Below are 21083 nucleotides of genomic sequence, written 5' to 3'. Positions count from 1 at the left end.
CTGCAGTGAGTGAGACAACTCCTGCAGGGTTCTGAGCCAGCAGGAGAGAAGCACAAGAAGCAGGAGAAAGTGAGGAAAACTCTCCAGGCAGGGAGGCCTGGGAGAGGCCCTGGCCAAGTAGGAGAGAGACTGCCAAGCCCAGTGGGAAAGGCCTATGGAGGAGGACAAACACCAGGTAGGAAGTGCTGGGAAGCAGGAAGACAGTCCCTCAGAGAGGTAGGGCCATGTTGTTTTGGATTATCAGGAGCAAGACACTGCAATGGGGCCTGGAGGGCCAAATATGCCCCTGGGGACTTGATTTATTGGACTGCAGGAGGTGATGGTTTGAACTACCTTTAAACTGAGTGAGTTCTTAAAGGGCCCTGAAGGGGGGAAAATGGGCAAGGTGCTGAAAATTGACCTCTGGCCACAAGTTGGTGCTTGAGAGCTGCCCGTGTTACACTCTCCTGTTCATAATCTCAGGGTGTCAGTTGAGCATCTGCCACTTGCGCCAAAAATCATCAGAACAATACACAAGTATATATCACTGCTCCACTCTCTCAGCAGCATGTGCTCACCCCATTGCCAATATGAGAATGGTGAGCTCAGATGCAGCAATCAGCATTAGAAATGTTGGGTCTATCATGACCGGGATGCAGGGTTTTCAGATGAGTTTCCACTGTGCTTTTCCTTTTCACTTGGCAGATGGGAAGGACCCTGTAGAGCTGGAACCCACTCAGTGGACAGCCATCGAGAGTTACAGCAGAACCTGTCTGTACATATTGCCATGCCTGCATATTGCAGCTGCCCCCTAGGCACAGAATCCTAGAGCCACAGGGTTAGAAGGGGCCGCAAGGGTCAGCTGGTCTCCCCCCCTGCCAAGATCAGGATTTGTTGTGTCTAAACCAGGGGGTCTCAAACTTCATTGCACCGCCACCCCCTTCTGACAACAAAAGTTACTACACTACCCCAGGAGGGGGGAACGAAGCCTGAGCCTGCCAGAGCCCCACTGGCCTGGGTTGGCGGTGGGGGGCAAAGCTGGAGCCCCACTACTTTAGGCAGGGGAGGCCAAAGTAGAAGCCCAAGGGCTTCAGCCCCAAGCAGTGTCTGTAACCTGAGCCCCACTGCCCGGGGCTGAAACCCTCAGGTTTTGGCCCCGGATGGTAGGGCTCGGGCTTTGGCTTTGGCCTCAGGCCCCAGCAAATCTAAGCCAGCCCTAGTGACCTCATTAAAATGGGGTTGTGACCCACTTTGGGGTCCCATCCCACAGTTTGAGAACCACTGAACCATCCAAGAGAGTTGTTCTCCAGCCTCTTTTTGGAAACCTCCAGTGAAGCAGCTTCTACGACCTCCCAAGGCATCTGTTCCATTCTCACAGTGAGGAAGTTTTTCCTGAGATTTAATCTAAATCTGCTGTGCTGTAGTTTGAACCCATTGCCTCTTGTCCTGCCTCCTGCGGCAAGAGAGAACAACTTTGTCTCCATCTTTATGGCAGCCTTTCAAGGACTTGAAGAGCACTATCGTGTCCCCCGCCTTAATATTCTCTTTTCCAAACTACACATACCCAGCCATTGCCCATATGGCTGCCTTCCTTCCCTTTGATCATCTTTGTCGCTCACCTCTGGATCCTTTTCAGCTTTTGTACATACTTCCCATACAGGGATGTGTTCTGCGCATAGTTGAAGATGTTCTCACAGAATAAGAAGCAACTCTTTAGCCATAACATCAGCTTAGCTCCAGGTGCTGATGAACATTCGGGGCTGCTTCTTATCCCATCCAGTGCAGTTGTGAGTTAGGTTCATCACCCTCCTTAATGTTCTTATGACAGGCCTGAGTCCTGGGAGGTTCTGAACCCTCCTTTCCAGGGGCATTTCAGGGGAATCTTCAAAAGTGCCTATGTGACTTAAGAGCCTAAGTCCTCTGGGCAAAAGTGACTGATTTCAATGGGAGCTAGGTGCTGAGATGCCTTTGAAAATCCCAATTACAACTTTTGGTGCTGAAATGGCTTTAAAATTTTGCCCCATAGGACCTAAGTCCCCTCTGAAAATTGGAAGCTCCTAAATCACTTGAGTACTTTGAACTATGTTACCTTCAGTTCCTCACAGGCTGGAGCCCACGTTTTTATGGCTTCTATACTGTACACACCTGAGAATTCAGACTCGCTTTTGCCAACAACAGTCATTCATTCTCTGTCATTAGGCTGCCATTCGCTGTCTCTCACAGCATGAAGATCAGATAAGAAAATTCTGGTACTTACGAGTGATGGTCACTTGGGTTCCGGCTCCTGACGCAGACCAGTTCCTAGCTGTGCTCCCCACCTCACACATGTAGGTTCCTGTATCGGTTACATTCACGTTCTTCAGAGTGAACAAAGCAAAACCCTTCTCCAAATCCGGGGCTGCTGAGCCCTCGCCTCTTTCGCTCATCAGCTCCTTTTTCGTTCCCCCAGTTCCATTATGTTTATACCATTTCACATACAAGGTCCTGTGGTTTTTCAGTTCCGTGAATCTACACTCCATGGTGAGATTTGACCCTTCTGACTCCTGGATACTGGCTGGGGTCTGATTCACCATCAGCTTGGGAATTTCTGCAGGAGAGAAACAGAGACGATTGCACCTTGATGCAGGAGAATTTCAGTGGCAATGGCTAGTGACTTGGGGATATATTAAAATAAATGTCTCCCCCTCCAGTATTTTATGTTGTTTTCCCAGCCTGGCCATTTAACATCCCCTGCTTATCAGAGGTTAAAGTGATGCTTTCACTTAGTTCCACTCATAGTTTTATGATACCTGGCAAGACCAGCAAACCATGCCCAACCCACCCCAAATGTTCAGTCTGGGCATGCAGGCAGGCTTTAAATGTACCAATGGGTGTGCATGCAACATGGGCAAGCAAACATTTAGAGACTAATTTGAGGCTATGTGAAACATTTGCCTGTAAAGGATCTAAAACGGAAACATTGTTCCCCTTAATACCGGCCTATAGGGCTCTAACTTGCAAGGAGTTTAGTGCTTCTGAGCAGGCGTGGAGCACCCTCAGCTTCCACTGAAGGTGGAACTGAAGACACTCAACACCTTCCAGGAGATGTGTGCTCTTGTTCTCACTCACTCGCCCCCATTTCCCCAAGAAGATCAGGTAGGAAATTCTGGCACTTACTGATGGTCACTTGGGTTCCTGTTCCATTCCCAGAGAGGTTCCTTGTTGTGATCCCCACCTCACACACGTAGGTTCCTGTATTAGATGAATTCGCATTCTTCAAAGTGAGAGTGGCAAACCCATTGTCCAAATGCAGGGTTGTGATCACTTTGCTGTCATTTACCAGCTCTTTCTTTAGTCCCTCAGTCCCATAGTTATACCATCGCACATACATGGTGCTGTGGTTATTGACTGTCTTGAATGTACAATTCATGGTAAGTTCTGAGCCTTCTAAATCACTGACATTGGTTGGGGTTTGATTCACCATCAGGTCGGTAATTTCTGCAGAAAGAGAAACACAAATGATGGCACCTTCATTGAGAAACAGTTCAGTGGGCCAGCAGACAAGGATGGATGTACAAAATGAATCTCTCCAGTCGCTCTGTTTAGTTTCCCCTGCTTGTTCAGAGTTTAAACTGATGTTCTTTCGTTTGGCTCCATATAGAGCTGTGTTGTGCATGACAAGACTTTTATGCTCTGTTTAGTGAGTAGATAACCCCAGAAGCTTTGGTCTAGACAAATCCCCTCCAACAATGTGACTTCTTACCTGAACCTTGTGTACGCCTGACATGCCTGCCAAATTACTTACATTCAAACCCTTTTTGAGACCTATTTCTCTCCACCAGCCCAATTCAGAGCAAGAGAGAGGGTGGCCAATTCTCCTTTGTTATAGAAAAATGGGATTCACTGGTAACTGGCCTCTGGGACTCTGGAAGCCCTCGGGTCCCTGGCCCTGGTGCAGTCCTTATCCGTCTTGGTTTAGAATGAAGCCAGTTCTGAAATAACGAAATGTCTCACAAGCTGAAACCACCAGCTCTAGTGTCCAGGACCTAGCACAGTGGCCCTGACATGATGGTTGCGGCCTCTGAGCACCATTGCAAAGCAAACGCTCAATAATAACCTATTACTGAGCAAACAACTTCATCCCAACTCTGCTCAACCCGTTGTGGGTTTGGCTTAGACTCTTCAGGGACTAAACTAGAGGGATACCCACGTTATGTTGCTTCTGTAGGCCAAGCACATTGCATGCACCAGGGACTCTTTGCATCCCTCTGTCCTCACAAGGTCCCTGGGTGCCACCCTCTATTTCAGGGACTCCCTAGCCCCCACCTTTGTGCCAGGAGCTCTGTGTGTCCTCCATTTCTCCCCCCCACGATGCTACAGTCCCCAATTCTGCCCCAAGCCATGAGCTCTCTGTACCCTAATTCTCTCCCTTTCCACCATTCCAGGGTCCCCCATTCTCCCTGCATTCTCAGGGCTTTGGCTGTACCCTCATTCCAGCATTATCCTCAGACCAGGTCCCCCATCCTCCCCATGTCAGGGGCTCTGTGTGCCTTCCCCTCCTCCCTTCCCCACTGTTGTTATTTCTCCTCTTTCTGACCAGGACATCCAGAGTGTCAGCATGTTACACTCTACTGGGGGAATGAGCAGAGATGAGAGAGGAATGTTTTTCTACTGGAAAGTGTTAACTGGTGCCACAAACTGTTTCTTTGATTTAGACAGTTACAGAGGTGCTTTGCTCCAAGCTGTTACTCTGCTAAACAGGGAGCAGGCACTCCATGTGTCCCCTACTTTTCCCCTTTGGATTTTCTGATTTCCCCAATATCAACAGAGTTCCGCCCAGTGATGTCTTCAATACTCCCTGAAATTTTGGAATTGATGGTCTGTGGTGTTCTAAATTATTGTGTCACGGGCAAAGAGAAATGCCATCATGTTGAGTGCACTGTAGCTGTGTCAATCCCAGGATATTAGAGAGACAAGGTGGGTGAGGTAATAGCTATTATTGGACCAATTTCTGTTGGTGAGAGAGATGAGCTTTTGAGCTCCATAGAGCGCTTCCTCGGGTCTGGGAGACGTACTCCCAGCACCACAGCAAACTGCAATGCTTAAACTCCCGCATAGATTTCCATCACAACTTCAACAACCACCAGCCAGCCAGCTGGCCATTAAACTCTCTGGGGAACACTCCCACACCAGCATCAACTTCCTGGAGACCATCATCAGCTTCAACAATGGAACCCCACAGACAACCCTAGGCAAGAAACCCACAGATCACCACACTTACCTTCATAAACCCAGTAACCACCCCAAATAACCAAGAAATCTGTGATTTACAGCCAGGCACTCAGATACCGTAGAATATGCTCCTAGGAGGCAGACTGGGATACACACCTCAATGCATTCAAAACCGCCTTCAGCAAACAAGGACATTCTACTAGAGAAGTAGATTACCTCATGGAGTGGGCTGTCCAAATACCCTGAGAAAACATGCTTGAATACAGAAATAAAACCTGCTCTGACTGCACATCAATTGCTACCTACCACACTACACTGGAACCCCTACGGAGTATCATCAAACAATTATGACTCATACTCGATGAGAACCACATCCTGAAATAAGTCTTTCCTGACTTCCACTTCTGACCTTCAGTCAACCTCCCAGCCTCTCCAAGGGCATCAACAGAAGCAAGCTCCCCACAGACCAGGACACACCAACTCAAAGCAGCACCAGATCCTGACAGAACAACAGATGCAAAATCTGCAGACATATCTCCACTGCTACAATGATCAACACTCCCTCACAACACACCTTTCAAGATCCACAGATCCTACACAAGCCTATCACAACCTGTGGGATACCTCACCCAGCACACTAAATATCCCAATAACAATGGTGTGGGTGAAACCAGACAATAACTTTGCTCTTGAATGAACTCACACAGGAAAATGATACAAGACAAAACCACCCTGTCTCCTGTGGGGAACATGTCTCACAGATCAGATACAGAGTGGTCCTCATCCTCAAAGGAAGCCTGCACAACTCTTTCAAAAGATGAGCCTGGGAGCTTAAATTCATAACTCTACTAGACACTAAAAATCATGGACTGAACAGAGACACTGGATTTATGGCTTATGACAACAATTTGTAACCCCCTAACCCCCTCTTTTTGTCCTATGACTGCAGAAGTGTTAACGGGCCACCCTGCTTTGAATGGTCCCTTGAAATAAGTGTTAACTGCTTATGTTAAACTGGCTGTTGTACCTTGTATTTGCCAGTGACACTCTGAGTAAGGGCACATCTATACTTAAAACACTGCATCAGCCCAGCTGCACCACTGTCTACACAGGAGGTTTGGTTGGTGTAATGAACTAGGTCGCTCGGAGGTGTGGATTGTTCACACCTGGGAGCAACATAGTTATGGCGACATAGGTCTGTAGTGTAGATCAGATCTAAGTTTCCAAGAGCTGAAGAAGAGCTCTGTGTAAGCTTGAAAGCTTGTCTCTCTCTCTTTCACCAACAGAAGTTGGTCCAATGGAAGATATTCCCTCACCTACCTTGTCTCTCAAGTTGCGTGCAAGGGCTCACAGGCTTAGCCAATTAGAAACCTCCCCTCACACCCCATCTCAAAACAGTTTTTGAATGTCTGGGGCTTGACCCTGCATTCCTTGTGCAGCCGAACCCCTCCCAGAAATCAGTGGAATGCAGGATCAGGACCATTGCACGCACCACAGAATGTCCCCCAGTTTTGCCCACAGCTCTGCCCTTTATGCTTTGTGCTGCTCCAGCTCCCCCAGCACCACCTGCCCCAGCTCCCTGGAACCAGGCCAGTGTCCTGAGCTCCCCCAAAGGGTTTGTAGAACAGAGAAGGAAATGCTGGTATTTACCATCGATGGTCACTTGGGTTCTGTTCCCAGGATATATCCCATCTTTGCTCCCAACCCTACACACGTAGGTTCCAGAATCAGTGACGTCGGCTTTCTTCACAGTGAGGGAAAGAGACCTCTTTTCTTTATCTGCTGATATGATTCGATCTGTTCCATTGGACACCTTTTCCGTTACATTGTTTCTGATTTTATTCCATTCAACAAACCACCTGGTTGAATTATTGCTTGTGTTGAAGGTACACTCGATGGTGAACTCTGACCCTTCCATTGCACGGATAGAGGGGGGTGTCTGATTCACCACAATGACAGCAGCAGTATTTTCTGCAGCTCCTGAAACACAAAGTTCAGTGTCACTATTTGAAATTCTTGCAACAGGAGGAAAAATTAAATCAAACAAAATTGTTTGCAAATGATCCACTGCAGAATGTTTCCATTTCTCTAAATGGAAGCCAAGTGCACGAGCATTAACCCCCTGCTGAAGGTCACGGCATGAAGTTCAGAGTAGTGAGTGGGGAGGGCAGTTTGCACAGCCCCATGGGGCCTCTCCCTAAGTGCCAGCCAGAGAGCACTGGGTGGCTCCTAGGGATCTAGAGAGAAGCCCAGATGCAGGGAATTGGGTCTGCAGGCCCCACTGTGGAGTGTCTGCTCCAGGAAGACAAATCTCAACAACAATGAGCCAAACAAAGACTTAGGGGGAGGGTTCAAAGAAGGGAGACAGAGATGGGAGACACGAGACAAAAGGAAGTTGGAGGAGGGAGAAGATTGAGGGAAAGAGAGAGCTGGGAGTGGAAAAGAGAGGATGAGAGAGAGAGGAAGAGAGTGTGTGCAAAGCAGGGGAGAGGGATAGAAAGATGTAGGGGTCTAGGGAAGGGAGAAGTAAAATAGACAAAGAAAAGGAAATGAGGTGAGGTGAGGAAGAAAGTCTGAGAGGGAAGGAAATGACAATTCAGGTTATTATTTATTCCCATTGCACGTATAGTCCTCAACCACCAGTAGAGCCCCGCTGTTTCAGGCCCGGTACGTACTCTATGAGACCTTCCCCATCCTGAGGAGCTCACTGTCCAAACAAAGAGTGAGAGAAGAAAGATACAAAGGGGGAGTCGACATGGTCCCTGTGCACCAGGGTGCCACCAGCCTGTTCCTGGTGTGGGTGCTGTGCTGGACCAGACAGAAAATTGGGGGGCTGTGTCTCCCCTTGCCACAAGACCCCACCCCTCTCGATGGCCCTGCCTTCTGGTCAGGTCAGAGGCAGAAATCAGGCAGTGCAGGGCACTGGCTGTTCACAGCCAGTAAGAGCTGCCAAGTAGGGGGGATTTGATTCCAGGGCCAGCAGAGTCCTTGGGGAGCAGTGACTGTGGGGCCACGGCCCAGGAGCCTGGGCTGGAGCAAGTCAGTCTGATCTACTGGGGGAGCCCTGAACCCTCCACCTGCCCTGGGCAGGGAGCCCTGGTGAGCGAGAACAACCAAAACCACACTGTTTTTGATCAAATATGAAATAGATTTATTAACTACAGAAAGGTAGATTTTCAGTGATTATAAGCAGCAATCAGAGATCAAAGTTGGGCCTTGTCTACACTAGCAACTTTCTGCACAATAAAGCAGCTTTGAGCGCTGTAACTCCTGAGGTGCACACACTACCAAGCCCCTTAGTGCACAGAAACTGCACAGTTGCAGCGCTGTAAAAAAACCACCCCTATGAGAGGCGTACAGCTTTCTGCACTGCGGCTACAGTGCTGCAGTGCCAGTGTAGACACCCTGGTCGATTACAGTGAAGGAGTGGCAGGACAGCAAGAACAGAAACCGAAAGAAGAACATGGCACACCAGAATGAAGCCATGGAGCGGCTCTTAAACATTATGGAACACCAAGTGGTACTTGCACTGCAAACCGAGCAGCTCCGCGCCCGCCGTCCTCTGCAGCCACTGTCACAAAACACTTTCCCATGCGCCCTCCAGATACTGCCAGCCCACTCTTATCAACCTCCTGGCTCTAGTCTGTACCTGCTGCATTCCATTCCTGCCCCGTCACAGTCCAGCACAGTGGACTCCCACTGCACTCAACACCCGTCCCTCTGACAGGGCAAGCTTATTAATTTGTTTACCACTCCTACAATGGGTAGTGGATGTGTAACAGCCCTTGTTAACCTGAGATGAGATTCCCCAAACTCTTCACCCAAACCCACACTGTTTTAGATAAAATATAAAATAGGTTTATTAACTACAGAAAGACAGATTTTTAAGTGATTATAAGTAGCAAGCACAGAGATCAGAGTAGGTTACATAAGAAATAAAAAAATTAATCTGCAATCTAAATTCTACAGAAGCAGCAAGATTTGAATCAAGCAGTTTCTCACTCTACTAGATGTTACAGGCAGCTCACAGTTCTTAATACACAGGCTGAATTCCCTTTCAGCCGGGGACCAATCTCCCCAGTTCAAAGTCTTGGTCTTCCAAATGACCCTCCAGGTGTTGAGATGGGGGAGGAGAGAGGCCCAAGTGTGATGTCATCAGCCCTCACTTCTACTTTCTCTCCAAGTACTAGAACGATGCTTGCTGTGACGTGGGGGTTAGGCAGTTCCCGTTGCGTATGTGCCTTCCCTGAGGAATCTCTGGGAGGGCCACTGAGAGAGTGGATTCTCCTTAATGGGCCATCAACGCCACTCTGGCCAGTCTTAATTGCTCCCAACCTCACAACATATTTCAGTAACACGCACATGGCAAAACTTGGTAACTTCAGATGCAATGATAGTGCCTACAATTCATCAGGATATTAATCTTCAACAGATCAAGATTTCTTAAGTGATACCTCACAAGGCATCCATTGTACAAAACATCGAATCACATCACTGTGGTGAAGATGGGCGTTCCACAGTGCTATTTTGAGGTACAGAGTGTCACAATATAACGTGGGGGTTCAGCCACAAAGGGCACTGTGCTCTATTTGCCTAAGCTGTGCTTCACTGACTACACTGGTATTTATAGCCGTGCTATCTGGGCGTGTAGTGTCTGTCCTCTCCACACTGCCACAAGGGTAGGTGTGGTCTAAGTGAGAGGAAGAACACCATGCCCAGAAATACCAGATTAACCATGATGATTGCATCTCCATGCAATGTACAAACCAGCTCTTTCTATAGCTAGAGCATTAATGTTTGCACACACACTGTTTGAGACAGGACTGCCATGAGCAGAGGGCAGTGGCTTGGCCCATGCCAGGAGTGAGAAATGAAGAGAGAGAAGCACAGGAAGTCAAGGAATGGCCTATTTTTGAGGTTGTGATTATGATGATTTATGCATCTTCTAGTGGCACCCAGAGGATTAGGGCCAGGCCGGGTACAAGCAAATAGAAGAGACAGTGTCTGCCAAATCTAAAATCAGTCTGGAAATTTCCCCCTTCAATTTCCTAGGCCTCAATTAGCCCAGATATTTAGGGAAATACAATCAACTGTAAAATGTTAAGCTCTTTGGGGCAGAGTGGGACAGAAGCCATAGCAGTAAACTAGCACATCCACACAATAAAGACAAGTGCCACGCTTAGGAAGGAAAAATCAAATGCAGAACTGCAAAATGTGAAAAAGATCTGGGCGTTGCAGTGGATTACAAATTAAATATGAGTCAACGATGTGGCACAGTTGCAAAAAAGGCTAATATCACTCTGAGGTGTATTAACAGGAGTCACGTGTGTCAGACACAGGAGTTAATTGTCCTGCTCTACTCAGCATTGGTGAGGCCCCAGCTGAAGTTCTGTGTTCAGTTCTGGGCAGTGGGCACCACACTTTAGGACGGATGTGGACAAACTGGAGGGAGTCCAGAGGAGAGCAACAAAAATGATAGAAGGTTTAGAAAACCTGACCCAGGAGCAAAGGCGGAAAAAACTGGGTATGTTTAATCTTGAGAAAAGAAGACTGTTTTCAGGCCCCACCTCAGTTTTCAAATATTAAGACCTGTTTTTAAAGAGAACTGAGATCAATTGCTCTCCATGGACACTGCAAGACCTAGTGGGCTTAATTCTCAGCAAGGGAGATTTAGGGTAGATATTAAGGAAAACTTTCTAACTATCTGGGTAGTTAAGCTCTGGAACAGGCTTCCAAGGGAGGTTGTGGAATCCCTGTAACTGGAGGTTTTTAAGAATAGGTTAGACAAACACTTAACAAGGATGATCTAGGTTTACTTGGTCCTGACTCAGCGGAGGGAGCAGGACTTGATGAATTCTCAAGGTCCCTTCCAGCCCTATGCTTTTAGGATTCTCTACCAATACCTTCCAATTCCTTTTCCCCAAGTGCAAGGTCTGTGAGTGGAAGGAGCAATGCAGCCAGGCCAGGCCACCCTAGTTTTCCATGAAGGGGAGTTTTGGAATGGGAGGAAATTTTATTGAATGCAGATTGCATACAAAGACATAAGTTCACAACCCAGTTTCCCTCAGAAAAGGGAAGTTCAGACACCACTTGTGCCATGATACCAGATACTTCACAATGCAGAAATAATTAGATAAGCTAAGCACCGTTTTTCAGTATAAAAATCACTCATTCCATAGTAATTAACCTTTGAATTGCTTAGTGTCGTAAACCAGAATTGTCAGCTAAAAAGACGTTATGGGCTCTGCAATTTTCGATGATATTCAGATGTCTTCATAGTATTTATTGTATCAGTTAGATGGTTCCGGCACAACAAAACAATACCAAAAATCCAATTCCCACCTTTCCAGCTGCTTGGATTTACAGAGACACAGTCAACTTGAAACCTAGTCAATAGACAAGCAAATAAAGTTTAAGTATTTTTAGGCACTACCCATGCATCTGCGTCTCCCCTGCCTGTTTCTGTGGTTATAGTCAAATGAGCTTGTTTTTACAAAAAAAAGTCTCTCCTGTTAGGGAGTGAAAGACCCATGGAAATTGCAAGGGTAACTGACTAAAGCCATGATCCTGAATCACTGCCACACAAGCAGACCCTTGCGCCTGTGCGGATCTGATTGATCTAAACAACTAAGCAAGGGAAACCGTGAAACTGACTGTATGAAAGTTGTTGTTAAATGCATCAAGAAAACCAACTTTCCAAAAAATATACATATTTATCTCAAATCTCTTTCATTCATGTTGCTGGTACAGACTAAAGTAAGTTCAAAAGTTTTCAAAAAGACGTGTGTTTTTCCCCCCTTTTTTAAGTTGATGGCCAACTAAATAGGATAAAAAGAAGTTGGGAACATTGGGGCGGCTCAGGCATCTAATCCTGCGCTCTTTGAAATGGCAAAACCAAAAATCCAAAGACAAACCCCCTCAAATCCAAGACAACCAGGAATCTGTACGTCACTGGCTCACAACATTCACTCTGCCAGTTCCCATGTGTTTCGCGTCTCAGCTGCTGACAGAGCTTCTGCGTGTACCATGGGAGAAAGGGTTTTGTTGTTGGGTTTCTTTCTTTCAGAAGCTTTTACTTTGCAAGCAATGGAGACTTCTGACTCTGACACCGCAATGAAAACACATTGTTCAAAGGGGAAACTCACCCATACGCAGACAAAGGAGGAAGAGCAAAGGCAGAAAGATGTTTGCCAGCTGGAGGCTCATGTTGGCTTGTAGGATGCAGTCTTTCCTTGACACCAACTCTGCGGCAGCCACTGTACAACAGGGACTTCTATGAGCCACTCCCCAAGTCTGGGGTTTCCTGTCTCTCTCTCTCTCTCTCTACCAAAATATTCACTTCCTGAGCCCGGGATGTCAGCGAATGCTTAAGCGCCCTCTCTCTCCTGCCCTTGTTCTTGAGATTGCTCTGTCTCTCTGTTCCCTCCTTTTCTCACTGTTAGTTCCCCTTTCCACTCACAAGCTTCCTCTTGTACTGGTTCACTGCCATCGTGTATGATTTCATACGTTAGCTCTGTGTGTCGCTAGGTTCTATATGCAGTTTCATGCTCAGTCACGTGCTTGCTGCCAAAGAGAGAGCCAAAAAATAGTCCAAGAGGACTTTATTTTCAGTGGTGGCTTTCATAGGTCAGTGTAATGTCTCCTAGACACCCACACCCAGAGATTCTAAGCACCCACTAATTGTGACGTCAGGAGTATCTGGAGTGACAAGTAGCGCGCTGTCAAAGGGAGATGTTGCAGAATAAGTGTGGCTGTAGTAGTGAAGGCAGCTTCCTGAATGAGCCTGCTGCTTGTGGACAGTTGGAAGGCCCACACTGAAATCTGTGCTCCTATTGAAGTCAGTGGCAGGACATTCAGCAGGTGTTTAATTTTTGTAGAAGACAAAAAAGTGCCAGCTTTAGGGAGTGGTGACAAAGTCAGGCTGGACAGCTGCAGGAGGGTCTGGGTATGATCGCCCTAGAATGCTAAAGGCCCTTTTTCCTACAAGCTGGGAAGAGGTTACTTCAGGTCAATTAGGGACACCTTAGTCCAATTAAGGGCTGCCTGAAACCCATTAAAATCTCTCTCCCAGGCCTGGGGGCAGAAGAGACAAACTGTTGCATGGCTGGAGGCAGCAGGGAGATCGGCTTCTCCAGTGTGAGAACCTGCGCTCCTCCCCATAGGGGATACACCCCAAACCCAGTGCCTGTTCAGGGGAAGAATGGACATCCTGGGGCCAGCGACAGGACAGCACCTGCCCCAGTAAGGGGGCCAGGGAAAGGAATCCCCTTTTGTGTCAGTGCGTTATAGACTTTTTCCCTTTGTTTGGCAGAGGAGCACTCCTCAGACCTGCCCTGAGGCCTACTGGGAAGGCTCTGAGAAACAACCCCCGAAGAGGGAAGACAGACATGCTCCAGAGTCTGTGGCTGATTTACCCTGGGCCCTGTCCCTGCTAGAGAAGAGAGCGCTAAGTCTGGTGAGGCAGAAGGGGTCTTGCCACAGGAGGGAAATGACATGATGGGTGAGCAGGAGAAAGAGAACTTCTGCAGCAGCATTTTGAGAGGATGGAAGAGGGATGGTGGATGGGGAGCAAGAGGAGGAGAAGGTAGGAGCAAAGGTGAACTGGTGCAGAAGCCTGGCCAGTCTCAGCTAGGCGGAGGGGGAGACAGTATGGGGAGCTTGGCTGGGCCCCTCCAGGCAAGAGGGTCCTGAGGGGGGCAGGCCCTGGTCTGGCTGATCGGACTACTCCCGAGGGGCTGGAGCGATTCCCAGCCCTGGCTGCGCTGCTGGCTCAGCCCAGCAGACACAGTCAGCTTCCAACAGGGCTGGTGAGTGCGGCCTGGAGGCAGGGCTTGGGGGAGTGGGTCTGTGGGGAGCCTGGGGGGGTGGTTCTGGGCTGTGAAGGGGTGGGGAGGATCTGTGTGTGTTGGGGTGCTAGGAACTGAGGGTTCTGTGGGGGGTGCTGCCAGTTGTGGTGGGGCTGTGGGCATGGGGTGTTGTGCAAGGTGCTGTGCATTTGTGGGTGGGTCTGGGGCAGCACCGGGCATAGTGGATCCGGGGGATGTTGGGCAGGGGGGCTGTGTGGTGTGGCATAGGCCCACCCCCAAGGGGAAGGGACATGCTGGCAGCACAGCGCCAGCCACTGTGCAACTAGCAACTGCCAGTTTGTAAATAGTGCCCTTGCCCTGGGCAGAGCAGGGCCGCCCCTGCCATGCCCCATTGCCTCTGGCTGGCCCCTCGCTCCGGGGACTGACCTCCTCGCGCCATGCTCCATTGCCTCCATGGGGACCCACAAATATTTTTGGGGCTGGCCCCACAAAAGGATAATCTGGCCCTGATGAGCATGCGAGGATGGAGTGGTTGAGTTGCAGCATGTCGATAGTAGTGGAGGCTGGGGAGCAGAGAGGGTCACCCAGTGACAAAGAATAGTGAGAAAAGAGAAGGAGACTGAGGCCAGAGCTTGGCAGAGAGAGGAGCAGGTGCTGCTGGAGGGGGAGAGAGGAGAAACTGGGAAGCACAGAAGAGCTGAGGATGAAGGAATGACCAACAGTAGCAAAAGGCACAGATCAAGCAAGGACCATGACAGAGAAAGGCCTTCAGATTTGGCCAAGAGAGGCTCATTGGACTCTTGGGAGCCGTTTGAGTGAGCAGAAAGGGCTGAGCCAGAGAAGATGTCGAAGCAGAGGGTGTGAGCTGCATGGGGAGGGAATTGGGTAAAAGGAGAGGGAGGCAATGGGCCAGTCCTTGGACAGGGGAAAGGGTCAAGTGAGGGTTTTATGAGGGAACCAGTGGTGGTTGTAAGGGGAATGGGAAGGTTTGGTACTAGGCACATCATAGAGAGGGAGAGGGAGGGCATGAGAGAAGAAGCTAGTGAAGACAATGAGAAGGGGATAGGGACATGGGACAGGAGGAGGAGTCAGAAGAAGAGGGACATCTCCAGGTTAAAAATGAGCATGGTAGAGTGGAAGGAAACTGAGGAAAGTTCAGGGGGAATGTAGAGAGGAGAAGGAAATCTCACCAGAGCCCCTCCACGTTCTCCTTGGGGATGCTGCTGAGACCATGGGGAGAGAGGGCAGGGTGCAAAGGATGTGAAGAAAGAATCACAAACTGAACTAGAGCCTCCTGGATTTAAAAGGGAGGGAGCTGCTGGCAGGGGGCTGTCTGTGACCAGGCCAGGACCAGGGAACTCCATCCCTGCTCCCTTGGCACAAAATAACCCACATCTGTTGACCTTCAGGGCATTCTCCAAAGCCCCTCACTTTCCCATGGCATCTGGGGAAGGAGGGGAAGCTGAGGGCAGGGGTATGTGTGTGCTGTGCAGCATCTATCCTGTCTCTGGTTTGGTCTGGGCCCTCAGGAAGGGGCTGTTCTCTTTTCTTGAAAGCTAGCTGAACACAAAGACAGACGTGATCACATTTTGAACACCTGCAGTCTGCCATAAGCAGCGACTGGTGCGTGGAGCTGGGAAAAGCATCGCCACTTTCTGTCTTCAATCTGACAACTGGAGAGTTCTCCTTTTCTAGAAATCTTATGGCACACACATAAGGAAATAAGAGAGAAGAAGTGAGACTGGGTGGAGACAGATGGGCCAGCAACCCAGGAGAGGATGTTGTCCAGTATAAGCGTTGATGAGCTAGACACGAGGGAGCCAAATGTGAAAGAAGAGCCCAGGGATTACAGCCACAGAGAGAGAAGTGATGATTGGAGTGAACTTAGAAGGGCAAACGGGGGCAGGCTGGGCAGGGAGGGGCTCGAAGAAACAGGAACTTGGGAGCTTGAGACCTTCAGTTAGGGGGGGAGCGGAGGTGCAGAGGCTGAGTGAGATGGGGAGTGTGGGGAAGAAAAGGCAGAGAACAGGAAACACGGAGAAGAGGAGTGGAGTAGAGGGGTTGCTGGGAGACAACGGGGGATAAGTGTGTAATCATGCAGTAGGAATAACCTTTCTAATGAGCAGAGGAAGAGCTCAGACAAGCCCAGAGCAGGGAGAGGGGCATGTGGGTATGTGTGTGGGGTGAGTGTCTTCAGAAGACAAAAGTTGAGGGTGGATGAAGATCTGCAAGGCCAAGAGGATGCATCAGCAAGTGGATGCTGAGGCGGAGCATGGACAGCAGGTGGCAGGATTCATGGTGCAGGATGGGAAGCCAGGACAGGAAAGTGATGCAAGGTGGAGGGGATGGAGAGTGATGGTGAAACGCCCCCCTCTCCCTTTCAGCAGCTGGGAGTAGGGAGAGACAGAGGAGTGACTTTGGGTCAGACAAAGCCACTGAGAGCCACAAATCCTCCATGGCATGGTGCCTTAACGCAGCATTGGACTGCCTCTTTCAGGCTGTCATAGCAATGTCCAAGATGACGTGATGGCACCACATGACCGTCCCAGGGCTAGGCCAGCAAGTCACACTGTCACGAGTCTTGGCCTCCCTGCGCCTCTATTCAATGGCAGCATGGCCCTCTCCAGCCCGTCAAGTCAGGGCCTCACGAGGCTGGGCATTGGGGGGCCCGTCATCCAGAAGGGCAGGCCGAGGCATGGGGGCACGTGGCTGTGGGCACAAACCTTGCTTCCCTAAGAGGAGACTTGGGCCTGAGTGCTCGCATATTCGCTCTCCAGTCAATGATCCTGAGGCCCACTAGCCCATGAGATGGGGAAGGTCTTGCCTAGGCCAGCCTGAGTTTTTTTTTTCTCTCTCTCTCTCTCTCTCTCTCTCTCTCTCTCAAAAACCTATCTTTACATTTCCTGCAGTCTGCCACAGGCGCTAGATGCAAATCAAGCTTTGGTGAATTTGCACAATCAAGGAATTCAGGCAGCGATTCCTAGATGAGGAAGGAAAAGCGAAGGGAAGTGAACGCCGTCTGCACTGCACATGGCTCTACATTTCTCCCCTGCTGAAAAGGCTTTTATGTGCCTGAAGATGGACTCTGGAGGCTCCCAGCTATGAAAATGTTGGCCGATCTTTCCTTGCTTTTTAAGAGCAGGGGTTCCAATGCAGCCTTTTGGGGCCTGATTCCCAATTAGTCCCACCATTCAGATTCCCACTGCAATTTATTCTCTACTTCCAAGCTCCAGAAGAGGCCGTGAGAAGCAGAACACAATTTAGAGCAGCCATGAGGTTGCTCTAATTGACAGCAAGGGCCAGACAGGGCCCTGAAGAGCCAGAGAATACAGAGACTGCAGAGGTAGTTTAAAGCCATCTTCACTTGCCTAACTTCAGCCTCTGCCCCAATCACAGAAACAGAGGAACTGAGAATCAGACCCTAGGAATCTGCAGGAGCCTTGTAGTCCACAGCAGTTTTGAGGGGATGTAACAACTGCTTCTGCCTGGACAACGACCTGGGAAACATTCAGCTCCAGTATAAGCTAGTGCAGCTCTACTGGAGACACATCACATGCTCACCTACAGCCGGGCTCACTGTGGCCGAGGAGCGCAAAGTGCCTTGGAGGCTGCTTTTTGCAACAGCACCAAAACGAATGGTGGGAAATTGTATCATCCCCGTTTTAGCTGCTCAGCGCCAGGAAAGGCTGAAAGAAGTGGCTTTGATCAGAAAACCCAGCCAGTGCCTTTCAGCTAAAGTACCAGCTCTTCCGAAAAGTTACCTCCCGAAACCATTCCACGTTTTCCTAGTGCTCGAGCTAACCTGAGTGCAGGAGAGACAGGCATGAGAATGTGACACCGACAGAGCCCGGTCGGCGGTGGGCGGGATCCAATCTGGGGCCTCTGGAGCTTCGTGCATGAGCCAAAAGCCATATAGTCTCTCTAAATGGTCTTGGTGCCACTAGATGGGACAGAACACCACACCCAGGAGGTGTGTGGGTTACGGTAAGGAACCAGGACAAAAAGGCACCAGGCAAGCAGCCAGTGAGTCTCCCTGTGCCTGCTAAACCCTGCTCATCTCGTTACCAGATCAGTTACTAAGCTCCAATCAGCGACACTTGTGCAAAGGCACAGAAGGCCATAGGGCTGCTGCGCAAGTGGCAGGGAGAGCCTAAGTGAGCCTGCTGGCCCTTGAGCGCTGGCCATGAGGCATAAGGAGGAAAAGGCCCAGCTTGATTCTCAGAGCCCAGGCTCAGTTTACAGGCCCGGGACCTGGGAAACAAACCCATGTTTTTAATTGTTAACTGAGCACATGTAATAAAGAGTCCCCGAGATGGCAAACCCGGACCCTTACAAGGGTATTTTCACAGGTGCCTTTCAGGCTGGGAATGCCCTGCCACCTGGAAAGGGACAAATCCGATTCCAGGGGAGACCTATTGTTTTTGGAGTAAAAAATGAAAGTTAACAAGTGACCTGTGAATTCTTAAATATCAGGTAGCTTCTCGGTTTCAAATACACTTTGTCAACAGGGCTTAACTAGCTGCCTATAAACACTCCTGGTCATAAAGCAGATCTGTGGGGAGAGGTGGTGAGTGGGAGGCCGCTGAAGCAGAAAGGGTGCCTGCAAGTTAGTGGTGAAAGTGAACTAAACACAAGAGAGGCAGTCCCCTTCCCTGCTGTGTATTGACCCTGGGGAATCATGTTCTCAGCAGATGTGCATTTCCTGCGTCTTCTCTGCATGGTCACATGCAAAGCCAAGCAGCACAGAGCTCTTTGACAAGGGGCAGTGACTTCGATTTGAGCTGCAGGAGGAAGTTGGAAAGTCGTTCTGCAGTTTTACATCAGTGGAGGGAAGTGGACACACGAGGGAGGCAGAGGGTCACAGATGTGAAGGGGGCTGGTGGCGGCATGCGGGGGCCCAAGGAATGAGAATGGGCTGCTCTACCTTAGAAGGGCCTGATGTGGGCGGCAGAGGCTCAGGAATGGCAGACTGATTGCTACAGGCCAAAATTAGTGGAAGCAAAATGGGAGTGACATGCAAACACAGCCCTGCTCACTGTGACTTACAGAAGGTCTCCCCTGCAACACCCCTGAATGCTTCTGCCATGCAACACCCGCCCTGGGGCCTAGTTTGGATGAAGTGAGGTACTTCAAGCACAGCTCAGTTCCTGAGAGCGGAATACAGCCCATGGTCTTCAAATGGCTTAATAAACAACTCAGAGCGCTTAGGGCCTGAGAATAAAGCTCCAACCCCTAGACCGATGCTGAGATTTTAATACATAGAATATTAGAGTTGGAAGGGACCTCAAGAGGTCACCTAGTCCAACCCCCTGCTCAAAGCAGGACCAACTCCAGCTAAATCATCCCAGCCAGGGCTTTGTCCAGCTAGGCCTTAAAAACCTCTAAGGAAGGAGATTACACCACATCCCTAGGGAACCCATTCCAGTGCTTCACCACCCTCCTAGTGAAATAGTATTTCCTAATATCCAACCTAGACCTTCCCCACTGCAACTTGAGACCATTACTCCTTGTTCTGTCATCTGCCACCACTGAGACCAGCCGAGCTCCATCCTCTTTGGAACCCCCTTCAGGTAGTTGAGGGCTGCTATCAAATCCCCCTTCACTCTTCTTTTCATGTATCTCTGTTTGCTGGACTGTAGCACTCCTGGCATGTGTGGGCTGCTTTCCCCTCCATTATCAATTCAGCTCCCTTGTGCAGGTTGCCTGCCTCCCCACAGAGAGGCCATCAGGGGCCGCTCCCTCTATGCTACACACCCCAGCGAGCTTGCTGTGCTTATGGGGCTTGGGGAATCTCTTTTTCCATATGCATTTTGTCACTCCAAATCCTTTCTAGATGTACTGAAGTTGTGAGAGCAAATAGGAGCTGGGGTGTGGGGGGAGAACGGGTTTAGCCATGAAGCTGAGGTGAGAGTGAGGTTTCTATCTATGTGGTACTAATGGACAGAGCTCTTTCCAGGGAGCTGAGGGGAAGAGGGTCAGCGGCAGGGCCATGTCCTCATTCTTAAGCACTTCCTGGAATAGCTCAATTCCCGCCTTTGCCCACAGGGCAGCAGCATGGCCCAAAGAATAGGACATTGGCCTGGGAGTCAGGGGATTTAGGGTCTAGTCCTGGTTTTGCCTCTGACCCGCTGTGTGACCTGGGACAGCCTGTAACCTGTATATGCTGTGCAAGCAAAGCTACCACTGCCCAGTTGAGTTCTGGAGCAGTCAAAAATCTCCTTTCCCCAAGTGTGTGTGTGTGTGTGTGTGAGGCCAGGGTGTGGGGGGGAGTTACCTGCTACCAGTCGTGTTTTAACTGAATTACGCCAGCAGCCAGTAGGGTTGATATGAACTTTTCGGCACGTGCCGCAGAAATACACTAAGAGAAGCTTATGGCTCCGCCCCAGACCCATGGATTATACAGGGAAGCTAGTGCTGCTGCCTTACAGCTGTGGGAGTGCACCTCTACCTGGCATTCTGCTTTAAACTGTTGGGGGTTCCACCTGCTTTGCTGGCTCCCTAATCCCGTGGACAGATCCTGTGGAGAAATGGCAGCTGCTCCTTATGTGTGGGGGAAAACAGTAGAGAGATAGTGGGGGTGCAAAATGAGTGCAGAGGAGTAACTCCCATGGGGGGTAACCTGTGACTACACGCAGGATGGACCCATAAGAAATAAATGGTCCAGCAATGGCAGTGAAGCTGTCACAGATGGGGAATACTGATCCCTGGCTCTGTTGAAGGATTGGACTAAACCGGGTTTCTCAAACCGGAGGTTGGGACCCATTGGGATCGCAAGGTTATTACATGGGGGGTCACAAGCTGGCACCTCCATCCCAAATCTGACTCTGCCTCCAGCATTTTCAAAGGTGTTAAATATATAAACCATGTTTTTAATTAATAAGAGGGTTGCACTCAGAGGTTGCTATGTGAAAGGGGTCACCAGTACAAAAGTTTGAGAACCTCTGGGCTAAACTCTTTGTCACGCAGTTTGAAGGTAGGTGCCAGAGATGAGAAGCTGGAGGCCAGGCAGCATTTCACTGATCTGTAGCTTCCCCTGATCAAACACCTCTTTGGCCGGAAGCCAGTTGCCCAGGGCACATGTATGTC

General features: G+C 49.6%; 1 protein-coding gene across 2 annotated transcripts in view; it reads right to left on the bottom strand.

The window, feature by feature from the left end:
* The window catches only part of LOC127034447 (obscurin-like), a 28436-nt gene extending 15852 nt beyond the window's left edge, over positions 1-12584 (bottom strand). For both annotated transcript variants that reach the window (XM_050923315.1, XM_050923316.1), the window contains exons 1-4: positions 12336-12584; positions 6841-7170; positions 3136-3456; positions 2237-2566 (exon numbers count right to left, since the gene is read on the bottom strand). In XM_050923315.1, the coding sequence (XP_050779272.1) occupies positions 2237-2566; positions 3136-3456; positions 6841-7170; positions 12336-12396 (1042 nt within the window). In that variant the 5' untranslated portion in view covers positions 12397-12584. The remainder of the gene's footprint in view (positions 1-2236; positions 2567-3135; positions 3457-6840; positions 7171-12335) is intronic.
* Between the last annotated feature and the right edge of the window lie 8499 nt (positions 12585-21083).

Source organism: Gopherus flavomarginatus, chromosome 14 (genome assembly GCF_025201925.1).
Source record: "Gopherus flavomarginatus isolate rGopFla2 chromosome 14, rGopFla2.mat.asm, whole genome shotgun sequence".
In the NCBI taxonomy this organism is placed as follows: Eukaryota; Metazoa; Chordata; order Testudines; family Testudinidae; genus Gopherus; species Gopherus flavomarginatus.
The sequence above is the reverse complement of the archived record's forward strand: the minus strand, read 5'-3'. Positions and strand labels throughout refer to the sequence as shown.